General features: G+C 45.2%; 1 protein-coding gene across 2 annotated transcripts in view; it reads left to right on the forward strand.

The window, feature by feature from the left end:
* The window catches only part of CRYBG3 (crystallin beta-gamma domain containing 3), a 2,312,058-nt gene that overhangs the window by 1,357,273 nt on the left and 940,660 nt on the right, over positions 1–14,125 (forward strand). For both annotated transcript variants that reach the window (XM_069639009.1, XM_069639010.1), the window contains one exon: positions 5,555–5,697. In XM_069639009.1, the coding sequence (XP_069495110.1) occupies positions 5,555–5,697 (143 nt within the window). The remainder of the gene's footprint in view (positions 1–5,554; positions 5,698–14,125) is intronic.

A 14,125-nucleotide genomic window follows, 5' to 3' on the forward strand; every position in this document is an offset into this window, starting at 1 on the left:
TCCTCCCTTCACGACGGACTGCTTGGAAGGGTCCTTCTCTACCACTCCTTGTGCAGCGCTGGATCATTGCCAGGCATGGGCCCGGGTGCGGGAAGATCTGGCTGCATCGATAACAAAGTCTTGGCTGGTGGGGGACTTGGTCATATCGGTGCGTACCCTTCTTTCAGCGGGCCTGTCGGCATGGTTGCAGTGTCATGTGTGCCCCTACCTGTGTCTTTAACACTCATAGTGCTACAACCTAATCCTCTTTCTTAGCCTTTTTCTTGGGTGTTTTAATGGTGGAGGCTTGGATTTCTACTCTTTCCTAAACTCTCGCCATCTCAATGACTTCATCGATCGTGAGGGGCTTCTTACTGAGTTTTTTCTGCAAGACTGATGACGTGCACCTTTCGATGACACGGATGCGGATGGCTTTGTCATCCTAGAAGGCTGAGAACTGACAGTGTACTAGTTTCTGGCATAGGCGGGTAATACATTCCTCCACTGTCTTATGGGAAGCCTGGCGGCATGGATTGAACACATACGTCTCAGTCTCTTTTTGCCTGTATGACTAGTTTCTTGTTTAATGCAGTCACAAGGTCCTCATAGGTGGCCCGTTCCTCTGGTGGTATTATCTTGATGAGGTTCTCATTTCTTTTCCGGCAAGGTTTGTAAAGATGTTCTTCCGGACTGGTGGCGTATCCTCGCCTGCAGCTGTGATGAATCCGTCAAAGTCTTTGACCCATTCAGTCCATCTCAGGCCCTTGTCTTGCTGCAGTTGTAAGCTAAATGGGCACAGTTTCCTCAGAAGCACCCCTCTGTCTCCTCCCTTTCCTGGACTCCCATGCTGGCTGTGGTTGCTGGCCTTCTTGCCGGTAGTGGTGGGCATGGATTTCTTCTCCCTCACATAGACAGAGAACGTGACACTCGTGTGCGTCCTTTGCAGGGTTTGGGCATCGGCAGCGTTGGTAGTGTGGTGTTGCCCACTGCTGCTGCTCATGTTGCGTATGGCTGTGTCAGCCTGCTCTTCTTGATCTGCTAATTGTATAAGTGTTGTCACGAAGACCAGGGCTGAGATCCTATTTGCCCAGGCCCCCTTTGTTCTTTTTGGGGGGTTTTGCAGCTGGTGAGGGGGCTCCGCCCAGCCGCTGCATCGCGCAGTGGTGCCTCCATGTGTGAGGTGCTGCTTTGCCTGGCCCCGGCAAGCAGGGAAATATGATGGACGTGTCTAGCACCCCAGGATGCGGCTTGCCCTCTGCTGTGAACAGGCACTTCCTGTGACGCAGGAGAGAGGCTTCCCATGCTCAAAGTAGCACAGCCGCCGCTTGCTGTGACTAAGGACAGCTGCCGAGTGGGCATGCTGGATCGAGGAGCGGGCAGACGGCTCGCAGCCACACGATGTTGTAGTCGGCCAACAACCTCAGATGGTGCGAAGGACTGCTGCCGTCGCAGGCAAGCCAGTATAACGAGTGGGTACTTTATCACTTGTTGCCAGTTTTTACCCTAGGCCAACGGGCCCAATAACGAGGCAGGGACGGGATACGTGTCGTTCTCCATTTCTTAATTATTACAACTGCCTCTTCCTCCCCCGAGGCTCCTCCTCTTCCTCCTCTGGCAGGGTCCCTCTTAAAAAAGACCAACATTATAGTTTGAATGAAGTCTGTAAAAAGTTGGGGAATCAATGGTAAAACGGAGACAATATTAGTGTGTAATTATGATAGAACATTTTTAACAACATTCTTGAATGTACATTTTACTGATGTATTGTTTTTTTTTCTCTTTCTTTTCCTTTTCCTTTGTTTTTTTTCTTTTATGATTCATTATGATTCGTTATGATTCTTTTAGGATTATTGGTTGTTTGATAGTGTTTTGAGTAAAATGTATAAGGTTTGAAATAAACCATTTGTATAATAGAAAAATAAATTAAAAAAGTACTAGGGTGTGAAGGGAAGTTCAGGGCAAGAGGAGAGAGTGCAAGTGAAAGGGGGGCACAAGGGCTAGGCGAGTGAAAGGGGAGGCCAAGTGCCAGGGGTGGCATGGTGTGCAGGGCGTGACGGTCTCCATTCTAAGTGCGAGGAGGGGGAGGTGGACTGGGCGCGGGGGGGAGGGCTGGTGCCCTGTAGAGCTCAGAGGGAACCAGGTAGACAGTCACTGCGGCTGACGGGGTGTTAGCAGGGGAGAGGGAAGGAAGAAGAGAAAAGGAAGGTCTCAGGGAGCTTCTGTAACTTAAGGAGATCTGGCTCAAGCCTGAGAGGGGCAGGGAAACCATTCCAGAGGGAGGCTTCCGCGGAGATGAGAGCTCTACCCCCCACTTTCTGCTTAGAGAACTGTCTGATCTGCAGAGAGTTGGAGCTAGAAGAACGAAGGACTCTAGCAGGTATGTATTTAGGGAGAGAGACTTGGATGTAGTAGGGTCCCAGAAGGCATTGTGGATGATGCAGAGGGTCTTGAACTTGATTCTAGCAGCAACCGGAAGCCAGTGGAGAGATTTTAGGGCTGGAGAGATACAGCCCGTGGGCTTGAGACCAAGGAGAAGTCTTGCAGTCCTTTTCCGGATTAGTTGAAGGGGGCGAAGGGAGGATAAAGGGAGATTGAGGAAGGGGCTGTTGCGGTAGTCCAGCCTAGGAAGGACCAGAGCTCTGGAGGCATTGCATTTCTGGGGAAAGGTAAGGAAAGGGAGAATGCCTCTGAGGCGGTGCAGCTGATAGTGGGCCTTCTTGGCAAGGTCTGTGATGTGAGTGGAGAAGGAGAGAGAGGAGTCAAAGATGACACCAAGGTTTTTTTCCTCACAAGAGGGTGATGGGAGGGAACCCATAGAGGGTGGCCAGGGGGAAGGAGGGAGCTGGGGTCCCAATGAGAAGGATTTCAGTCTTACTGTCATTAAGGCAGAGATCATTGGCAGTACACCATGTTGAATTGAACAAGAAATCATCTGCAACAATAAAAGCCTGGAGGGGTGCTAGGGCCAGAATCAAATGAGGGACAGCATGTACTACCTTAGCCCAAAGCATTTCAAACTATTGATATTAATGTGTAGAGCTTACCTCATGCCTGCTAGTTTCCAGCCACCACTAAAACATTCTGGAATGATTTATTTAGAGAAGTAAATGTCCTAAGAGACTTTAAAATGGCAATTGTAATGCTACTTCTTCAGAAACCTCATGCAGACCCAGTAGATGATTCTAACTTCCATACAAACCGAGACTGCTGGAGAAATGACGGAGGAAACGCTAGGCCTAGTATCCATTAAGTGGAATCAGATAGCTACATTGCACCAGGTCAGTTGTATCTCATTAAAAGGTGATTGTAGCTGGGTTGTGAACTGCTGCAGGACAGATGTTGTGGTTGTGTTGGACCTGTTGGCACCAGAAATTGCTTAACCGTCTGCAGCAGGCACAGGTACAGATAGGAGTCAGGAATAAATAAATAAGTACTAGAGTGGGCAAAATGTTTCCTTTCAGACCAAAAGCAAAAGGTTACTATTCCTCAGTTTGCTTTTAATCCTATAACATAAAATATGCAGTCCCAAAGCGAATCTGGGCTATTCCCCCTATTATTTAATGCATATATTGCCCCTTTGATTATGCAAACGGTTGTCCAAATTTATAACTAAGCATGCAACACCAAATTAGGTTTCAAGGTCACATAAGGGAAAGATCATTCCCACCCAGACCTTCTCGGGATGCATTATTCTTATCCACTATTGAATCATGCATTACTAGCTGAAGCGTAATTCAGCTAAATTAGGTTTTAGTAGTCCGAGACCCCAAAACAGGTTGGCATTACTGGAGCTGGCTGTCAATTCTTGCAGGTTGTCCTACTCCTTCAGAAAATTGAAAAACATGAACATCCTTTTGGAAATGGATGCATCAATGGAGCCACAGGGGACAGTTGTGATACAAATGCAAGTTCGTTACATATACACTCTAAGGCACATCCTCCCACTACTGTTTTATTCTAATGGGGTCCAGGCGATTGCCGTTCTGATGTTCTCACATCTGAACAGCATCTGCTAGACTAGAGGACGACAAAATGGGTCAAGCAAAGGTTCCACAACAATTTGAGTAACATCCTAGCTACCATGATCACATAACCCAGCACTCAACTTTACACTGACTCCAGGTAGAGGCAAGCACAAGGTTGAAAGCGATGTGTATTAACACACATGACTTTCCCATAAACTGAATCGGTATTCATCAAAAATACATCTATGCCTTATCACCCAATCTGGGTTCCAACAGTGCATTCCTGCTGGAAGTACCAATTATTATTATTATTATTATTTGCATTTTTAAAGCGCTCACACAGCCCGCGGGCATCGAGGCACTGTTATAGGAATTGTTTTTTTTTTGTCTTAGTTGCGTATTTATAAAGCGCTTAAAAACCCAGAGGCTTCTAAGCACGGACCCGGGGATCGAACCTGTGTTGCTTCGTGTTGTCTTGCTCCCAAGGCGAGCACGATGCTGCTGAGCTGTCCTCCCAATGTTTCATAAGGCGTGTTGGAGAGGTTGCACATTATCATTTATGGTGTCAATGATGTGGAATGTTATGTGCCATACTGCTGTAATTTAAAGCCACGCTAGATCATGGCTCTTTCTGAAAACACTTAAAGACTTACTTATTCCGTCATTGCACAATAAGTGAATACGCTGTTATAATGTGATGTTACAGCAATGTTCCCCTAGTGCCATGCGGTTTCCTTTGAGGGGACATTGCAGTGTTCAATAATATAGCATAACGAAATGCAATAAAGATGATACGTGTAATAACCTCTAATGGGAAAGGGGGCGGGGGTTTGCGAGAGGATGTTAAGTAGAGAGCTGGATTAAGGAGGTAGTAAGGTGGAGAGGAAAAGAGAAAATGAGGGGCAAATGAGAATAGAGGGTAGTCGGGAGTGCATACATGTTTGGGCGTTATGTGAAGAAAACGATGCTACATTATTAGCTGTGAGAATAGATTGTCTATTCTAACAATTGTTTAGTATTTTGAGGTCTTGTCCTGGTCATTGCCTATGGCATCGAGGGTAAAGGCTCATACATAGCCAGCTTTTTAATGCGTTGACTGTTGGAGGGTGTTGGTTTTACTCCAATGACAGAGGCGAGTGTGCATATTATGGGCGTGATTCACAGACGCGTTTTATAATGGCGCAATTCCATAGGAAAGCGTTCTGTGAATCAGGCCCTATGTGTTTTAATGTAATGTTTTGTTTTCGGCTTAATGGATGTAAAAATCTGAAAGCATATTAAAAATCAATACAAGTGGAGTGAATATCTAAATGCTTACTGTTAATCCTAACCCACCCCAATTAAGGCAAATGGGAAAGGCCAACCTACATTAGATAAAACAAAAGTGGTGCCTATTCTGGACAAACAACCCAAACATTATGAGCAGCGTTTGAAATTGACATCGAATCCTTCATTCTGATCTTCTACATGTTGTGATGTGAGTGAGAGAAAAAATGTGGATGTATTTTTCCAAAGACAGTGCCCCTTCGATATTACCGGGCACCAAAGTTCACCTCTGATTAATGCACATTTTCAAAATATATTTAATTTTGCTTCATGTTTAATTTTAGGATTTTTTGGAGTCATCGGTTACACTGTATGAGTCGGACGCAGAAGATGGAAAGTTAATTGACATCCTGAATCAGGAGATCCCAGACCTGGAGAAGGTTGGGTTCTGTAGTGAAACGAGATCCATCCATGTGCAGAGAGGAATGTAAGTGTATGCTTTCCTGAAACTGTGTGTGTTAACTTGGACATTAAGGGCAATTTAGCTTCCGTTCCAGTTACCTTTAACATCTTGAACAACTTAAATTATAACACATTACCAAGAGAGTGATTTCTACTACATGGGATTTAAAATGAATCCTTATTGGTTCCATTGAACGTGTGATGAGTGACGACGATGTTCCTGCTCATATGTATTGCTCTAAATACATGATTTTGCAATTATCTACTTGGAGGAAGGTGCCAGGCAATCAGGATTGTAGCATGTGTGCTTGAATTGCTAGTATAAGTGTTCTTTTGTTCCATGTGGCAGTCACCTTCCACTGTGCATCACCCCTCGCCTCCCTGCCGCCTCTGCTTGCACACGCGCACTACCCCATCCTCTAGCTATTGCCATCTCTCCCCATTCCAAAGTCACTGCTCTGTCCCGCTCACTCGTGACACACTGCGTCCTCCCCGGCCACGCCTCCAGCCATCTTTGAAACAGAAGAGGAACTCCGTACAGGGCCTCAGTTTTCATTTCAGGTATTTTCTGTAAAAAAAGAAAAATACCAATGATCACAACCAGATTTTTGCCAGGTGCTAATAGCATTAAGCCTCACGTTCTGGGATGGAAGCATGGCTCAGAACATACGTCTTAAAGATGCACTAATACATGCAATTATCCCTCACCAAACCATATGTTTGTTGTAGAGCATTTCATCTGGACTGTGCCTATAGCTAGCTAAAAACTCTGAAAATGAGTGCAAAAATGAAAGTGCCTTCACCGTTTAAGGAGGTTTTATGTTTTTTTTTCCCTGAGGATATCGTGAAATACAAAAATATAGGGAGTCCTATCACATGGGTTGCCAGCCATCAACACACCAGTAGAGGCGGAGTGGAATGATGTAGCAGTTTATCGCCCACGATTTACCCTTTAGCTGCTTAGGTGTTAGGAATGCTAAGGCAAGGGTACGGAACACGATCAATGAAAGAGGCCACTACAAAAGGCTGGCTTGAATGTCGATATTTCGCACAATGTATATGATCACTAGCTGTTCACACATTTCTACTTGTTTTTGTGGCATGTATGTTAGCAACACCATACAAACTACATGAACCTCAGTAACAATTCACTGGAACATTTTGCTGATTGATAAATAACTGAATGTAACACCAGTGACGTGTGTGACCAGAATGCCCATCTAATGTGTGCATGCACAATAAGCTGTGGTTCAAGAACGCTGTATTTAATCATGGAAACTAAAATGAAACATTTTTGGATTAGACCACGAGATCGTATGGTCTTACTTTTGCAGTGGGGGTGGGGGGAGGAGGCTGGGGAGGGGCGGGGAGTGTTCTTTGGAACAGAAGAACCTTCCAATCGCATTTTGAGAGTATTGGTAATGTTGATTACTCCTCTTCCCTTCTTGGACAGATGTAAAGACTTCCCTGATTGCTATACCTGCTACAATCCTTTTGGGTTCAATTGCAAGTCTGTCTTTTGCATTGATTTATACAGATAATGGATTGACAACCAGGCTCTGGATTTTTCGAAGGTCTATTCCCTCAGTTGATCTACTGTAACAGTTTGGAATTTCTTTAAGGTGTGTTGGTGGCATTGAATTCAGATTTCCTTAAGCCTCTGGGTATGAAATTGATATTTAATTACAAACATGGGCAATAATAATTAAAATATATTGAACATTTCTGCATTGCCCACACACCCAACAGCAACCATCAAATATGCTAATACTAGAACTGTGAGTACTTTAAAATTCCAGAACTACAAATACACCTTAATCGTAACAGACATGCCAGCTTTGCTACAAACTCACTGTTAACCATGCCAGCGCAGAATGGTTCTTATACCCAGCATCCATTTCTTTCCGTCTATCCTTAGTTATGCATTGGTTCTTTTTTGTAATGCTCCTGTTCAATTTGTTTCACAATGGTTCTGTATTGGATTTAACATGGCCAATTCACTGGTACCATTCTAGGTTTTCCTCCGTCCAAATGGATAATTCACACTTATAACAATTTAAATTGCTTACTTTCTTTTCCTTTGGCCTTCTCCTAAGTGTATGCCACATGTTTCAAGGCAGGGTATTTTAACTTGCAACAGATTAACGTGATCACTTCTTTCGTTTGTGCATGCTCTATAGCTGTACTCCAACCAAGTGTTCCATATGGGGCATTCAAACGTGTAACCATTTCACATGAGCACTTTTTCCTTCTCCAGCAGTTAGGCAACCAAGAATTTCAGAATAGGGAGTTTAAACGTGCAACAGTTTTAGGTGAGCACGTTTCCCCTTTGTGCTCCTTCTCGTTTCTCACAACACCTCTTATTTGGCCAACTTATTTTGGGCCTTGGTCCCGTTTTTATTTCGTTGCCTACCGATTTTCAGTCTTCTACTAACTCCACCACCAGCCACCTCCTTGGGGACGAGGCGGGGGTAGGGTGTTGATCCGGTCTTCCCTGCACTTTGCCCCATCCTTATTACTGGAGTACTCTACCACTGGTTCCCATTTTAATCTCTTCTGTTGCTGGCACAGCTTATTCTCTGTGCTCTTGGGTGGGTTTTCCAGTTCCGAGGCACAATCTCCAGGGTCAGCTAATGAAGCACAGCCCCCTCTGTGGAAAGGCGAGGCCAGTACGCTGCCCTTGCCAAAAGGGGCGTGAACCACTCTCGGCCAGGAGTTGGAGGCCTACGAGGGAAGAGATCTAGAGCCAGTCTTATACTTGTGGGAGACTGTGACGAATTGACTTCTGCCCTGGAGGAGCACAGGGATGAGCAGAGGCTAGATTCTCCACTAAGCCCTCACAATACTAAAAAAACAAGGGCCAACACAATCATAAAGGAAAAACAGGCACAGTTAGAAGATGCACCTCATTTTGTATTTGTATTTTATTTAATTTATATGGCCCTTTAATCCATAGTGCTTTACATGAGAACAGGCAAAATACAACAAGCATGAGATGGCAATTGAATCATAACTCGAAAACAGTATATAGAACAATGTACAATATTGCAGAGGTGAGGAGGGAGTAGGGAGGGGCAGAGGTGAGTGAGGGAATGGTAGGTGTTAGTGGAGGTAAGAGCGGGAGCAAGAGGGAATGTAAGAGTGTGTGAGGAAGAGTAGAGGAAAGAGTAGGACTATATGAGAGCAGGGGGTTGGGAGGAAGGAGGTAGAGAGGGAAAGGAAGAGCAGTGGTAGGAGGTGAGGAATGAGGGGGAGGGAGAAGAAAGAGAGGAAACGAAGGGTGCTAGGGAGGTGAGTGAAAAAGATGAGCGAAAGGGAAGGAGGGGGAAGAGCAGATGTGAAGGGGGAGGCGCTTCCAGTGGAAGGGAACAAGGAGTTGGAAAGATCGGAAGTGGTAGGGGCACAGGGAGGTGGAGGAGGAGAGAGAAGGACAAGATTAGCAATGCAGAGAGAACGAGAAGGGGTATAGAAAGTGAGAAGGGAGGAGAGGTGGGGGGGCAAGACCATAGAGGGATTTGAAAACAAGACAGAAGAACTTGAATTTGATCTGGGAGTGAAAAGAGAGCCAACCTAAAGAGGTGAGAGAAGGCAGAGGGAGCGGATGGCAGAGTGGTAGATGGATTTGAGTGGGGAGAGATGAGAGGAGGCGAGTCCAAAGAGAAGGGAGGAACAGTAGAAGAGTCTGGAGAAGATAAGGGAGGTAATTAATAGTTTAGTAGTGTGAAAGGTATGGAGGGGTCGAATTTTATGTATGTTGTAGAGGTCAAAGCGACAAGACTTGGCAGTAAAAGAAATGTGGTGAGATAGAGAGAGGTGAGAGTCAATATGGAGACCAAGGTTACGGGCATGGGGAGAGAAGGAGAGCTGGGATTACCTTTTGTGGTAATGTGGTCTGAGGGAAGGCTCTACTCTCAAGACGGGTCTGAATATGGTTCAGTAGCAACCCAAACCGAGGCGTATAACAGACCACAATAAAGGAATGTCCGATCAATGTCCTATAAAAATATATATACTTTAAACACATCATGTATAATATTAACTAATTAGAAAACACTACGAAACGCACTCTGGTAGAAAGAACACAGAATATGCAAAGATAGCAGATGCAGCCCTATGGGTAATGAGACTGCAAGAAAAGGCAATAAAGAACAACATTGTCCAAAGTATATGTTCTTGGCATTGCACAAGGGATTACAAATGACCTATCCAATCTCTTGGGCCCATTGCTGGACCCGGTGGGCGATACCAGTCAATCATACCTTTGAAAATCTCTTGGTGGTTCGCTGTCGAACAAGGCTTCTCGGTGTCGTTCGCTGGTTCTCTACGGTTTGAGGATTCAGCAGTCGCAATGGTACAGCGGCAAGTTGAGTTCAAATGGAAGGTAGCTGCAGTCTTGAATCGTCTAAAGTTGTGCAGATTTGGGAAGTCACCAGGTTTGATCGTCAGTCGAGTGGGTACCAGGATGCGCAGGTGAGTCAATTTGATGCAGAAGCTCAGAGGTCGCTGTTCGGGTGACACCAGGTTCAGGTCGAGCTTACAGGAGCTGCAATGAAGAAGTTAGTACTTTGAGGGGTGATTCGAGCAATGCAAAGCAATGTTGCTTTTTTGGTTCGAGTCGATGCTGAGACACACTTTGGCTGGAATTGAACAGCAAATGGCGGTTCGGAAAGTGATGAACGCCGAGAGCAGCTTTGAGGGTCCTGGAGGTTCACTCAGCATCAAATACACTCTCCAATCACGGCTCGCAGTGGGTCAGCATCGAGCACACAAGGATATTGCCTGTTCTGGCTTTCATGAGCTTAGAGTCCCACTCGAGGGACCCAAGGGCCAAAGTTAGTCCTTTTACAGGCTCCTAAACACAGGGAGGTTGGCACACAACCTTCATGGATCCTGCAACACGATGCCTGGCAGAGATGCAGGCTTTGGTCCAGCAGGAGAATGCACCCCCAACGGTCCCTGAGGATGGTTCAGGGACAGAGCTCGCCTCATTCTTGGAAGACCTACCTTCACCTCAGAACTGGAGGACTTTAGAAAGGACTACTCTCTCTGCAGGGTCCAGCGTAATCTTCTTCCAGGGTTGTATTCCAGAGATGATTCCAAGTGTGGTGTGAGACCCCTTCTTTTAAAAGTGAATGCCCATAGGTGGGTGATCTAAAGCTTGCCTACTTTAGGAGTCCAATCCTGGTTTTGAAATGACTGGACTTTGTTTTTCTGACATCACACCGAAATTGCTTTGTGCTACAGCACGTGGTGGGGACAGGAAATAGAGAGAGGTCGAGAGAAACAAGATGGAAGAATCTTCCCCAAACGTACAAATGTCTCCCCGGCTACATTAAACTTGCGTCCTTACCTTCTCAATAGAATGAAATGTCTTAAGAATTGCAGCACTCTGGTCTGAAGCCTAGCCCTTTGTAAATGGGTGTGCCCTTAGATTTCTTCCTGGGGAGTGGCTGTGCCTGGGGAAAGGGTGTTACCTGCCCTTACAAACGAACAAGGAGAGGCAATTCCCCAATGCTGAAGTCCTGCCAGTGGATGGGGTGGGGGTGTGCTTGTTTGCAACACGTACACATAAACCTTCCACATCTGCACTGTTCCCACAGTGCGATATCGATTTAATGTGGCTGGGACAACTATGAGAGATGCTGGCCACCATACTCTAACTCAAGTATGGCTTATATTTACAGTTTACCATGCCACCAGGACAGGATCCTCAGAGTTATGCAGTTTTGAGAATGGGGATGCATATCTTAAATGCAGTCCCTGTGCTGGGGAGACTTGGCTGTCTCTGCAGCTGTCAGAACGGCACCTGTGACCTCTGAACCTGTTGGCGCTGCAAATCAGGATACTGATGTAGCAGGGCTAAAGTACACACTATGCATTTGGCGTGGACCTTATGAAAGGGGAATCTGGTCTGCAGATTTCTGTTTCAGAGATGGAATTTCCTGCATCCTTTTAATAATTAATAAACATAAAAAAAGCTGGGGCTTCTACACCCATGCCAGATGGCAATTCCTCCTAGTTCCACACTTGCATTTTAACTTGTTTAATTCCCCCTTTCATAATTGTGACCAATATTTATATGATCTGACCATGTGACTGGAGACTGCGTTTTCAAGCTCTTTGCTGCATTTAATACTATTAAATGATGAATGTTTGACGCCTTCAGTGTTTTGCTATGCCACCTAAAACAGAAGTTTGTTTCTTTCTCACGTTCATGTAACTACTTGATGGACAACCAGGCTGGCGGTGGCCTCGACTTCTTGATGCTGTGCCATCCAAGCCTTTCTTGAATTTCTCCTCCGCCATCAGTTATTTTCCAACTGCGCCACACTGAAAACCCTTTCCAATCACTTGCTAAAGCGCATCATGAAACATCCAGATTCTATACATTCCTATGTATATGCGTTGGCGCACAGCTGCAAACTATTCACTACATAGTCAGCCTTAAGATCACTTTGTCTACTTGCGTTACTGCATTTGTACAAGTGTAAACTGATTTTGCATCTTCTTCTGCGATTCTGTAGCATGAGCCTCTTTATATCGAGCCCAAAATGTTGCTCATCTTTAACACCTCCTCTTCAAATCATACAGAATGTCTGTTCTTTTGCCCAGTGCATCTTTTCAGGGTGCGTCAGTTCTGCTCCGCATGACGACACCAGTCTTTTTTCTCACTCATTTTCATACTTCTTCCTGGACTTTGTCCAAAAGGACATCATATCTTTGTGAATGCACATAGGGTTTTCTCAATGGATACCTTGTCTCAAGAATTCTTTGCGGTACAGGCATCCTCACTGGTACTGCACGTGTCACAATATCTGGCTCCCAACATATTGGCTGTATGGGGGCAGATCCTTTGGTGGGGTACTTGACTCCTTCTCTTCACTCCCCCCCCCCCCCCGGGTGATTCATCCACATCTCTCATCAGTCTTCACATCGACATCCTCGTCTGAAGAAATGCTTCTTTGGGACCCATATCTTGGACTCCTTTCAGGCATCTTGATGATTTCACATGCTCATCAACACTCCAGGTCATAAATATGCATTGTCCATTGGGACTGCAGTGTATCCATCTCCCCACATACTTCTTATGGTTCTTTGGGTACAGGAACTTTGTTCCCTCAGGTGCATGGATGCTGGCCTTGACATAGTATCTGATTTCTTCATCTGTCAACTCTTTAGGTTCAAATCCCGATTCAACATCAATCACAATCTTCATTCCTACTGCTTTCTTTGCAGTCTTCTTGCATTGTGTGATTATTATCCTGATCATACAAAATCCAAACATGATCATCTCCAACAGGGCTCCCAGTAGTTTGAAAATGTTCGCCATCCATTGTGGAACCCATGAAAAGATTGATGCAAACCAACTGTCATCAGCAATGTCTTCCATCTTGACGTGTAGGTTTGTCAGCATCATTATGGCATCTGTCAAGGTGCCATTCTCTTCATCATGAGAAGGTATGAACGTGCAACATGATTCTCTGATTTTGGCACAAATGCCTCCATCCATAGCTGTGATCATGTCCAAGACATATCTGTTCTGGAGAGCCATCAGTCTTATGGCTCTGAACTCCTCCTTGATAGCATTGAATCCCTTTATAGTGGTGTTGATAGTCTGCAAAAGCTCCCATCTGGTTACCTATAACCACTTGGCATTCGTCTCCACCTGGATCCTGGGCATGAAGATTGTTGTGAATATTGCTGAAGTCTGACTGAACAATCTGCGTTCATATGGAATGGCTTCAAAAGCTTCAATCGATTTAGCTGAGAAATAGTTCTCCCTCTTCATTCGATTCAGGAACTCGCCAGATCTCTTCTACCTCAGGTGAGCATCTGCTTTTAGAAACTTGCCAATATTCAAGTCACTTTTAGGAATCGCCAGCGCTGGAACATGATTGATCACTATAGAACATAGTCCTCCCCAATCTCTGGGCAGCTTCATGTAAGCTCTGGATCCACAGGCCCAATAGTTTTCCATTATCACTACTGTCCAGTTGTTCATTCTTGGTACATCAAAGATTCGTCTGCACTGTTGATTCTCTCCAATTTTTCTTGTGCCATTGTTTCTAAAGCATAGCTCTACACTTGCCAGAGGCACTATCTGTAATGGACCTCCTTTGTCTTGGACCCACGTTGAAAGGGGCCCCTAGGGGTCCCTTACGTCTATGGAAACGAGGCGAGTCACCACACACGATAGATACGCCAGACACGAGGTTGTAGTCCCAAAGCTAGGGTTTATTGCAAAGCAAAAGTCTCAGTTGGCCAACCCGGTCTCACGCCCCGTAACGTGCATCTCTAGACCTAGAGGGACGCAAGAGAGTGAATTACGTACATCAGTTACATATATACAAAATGCATATCAAACAATCAGCTATGACATGTTTAACACCCCCCTTTATTGGGTTTGTTTGAACTTGGTGTGATGAACATTTTCGACAACTATGACACCTTCA

This window comes from Ambystoma mexicanum, chromosome 7q (genome assembly GCF_040938575.1).
Source record: "Ambystoma mexicanum isolate Mex_15411 chromosome 7q, UKY_AmexF1_1, whole genome shotgun sequence".
In the NCBI taxonomy this organism is placed as follows: domain Eukaryota; kingdom Metazoa; phylum Chordata; class Amphibia; order Caudata; family Ambystomatidae; genus Ambystoma; species Ambystoma mexicanum.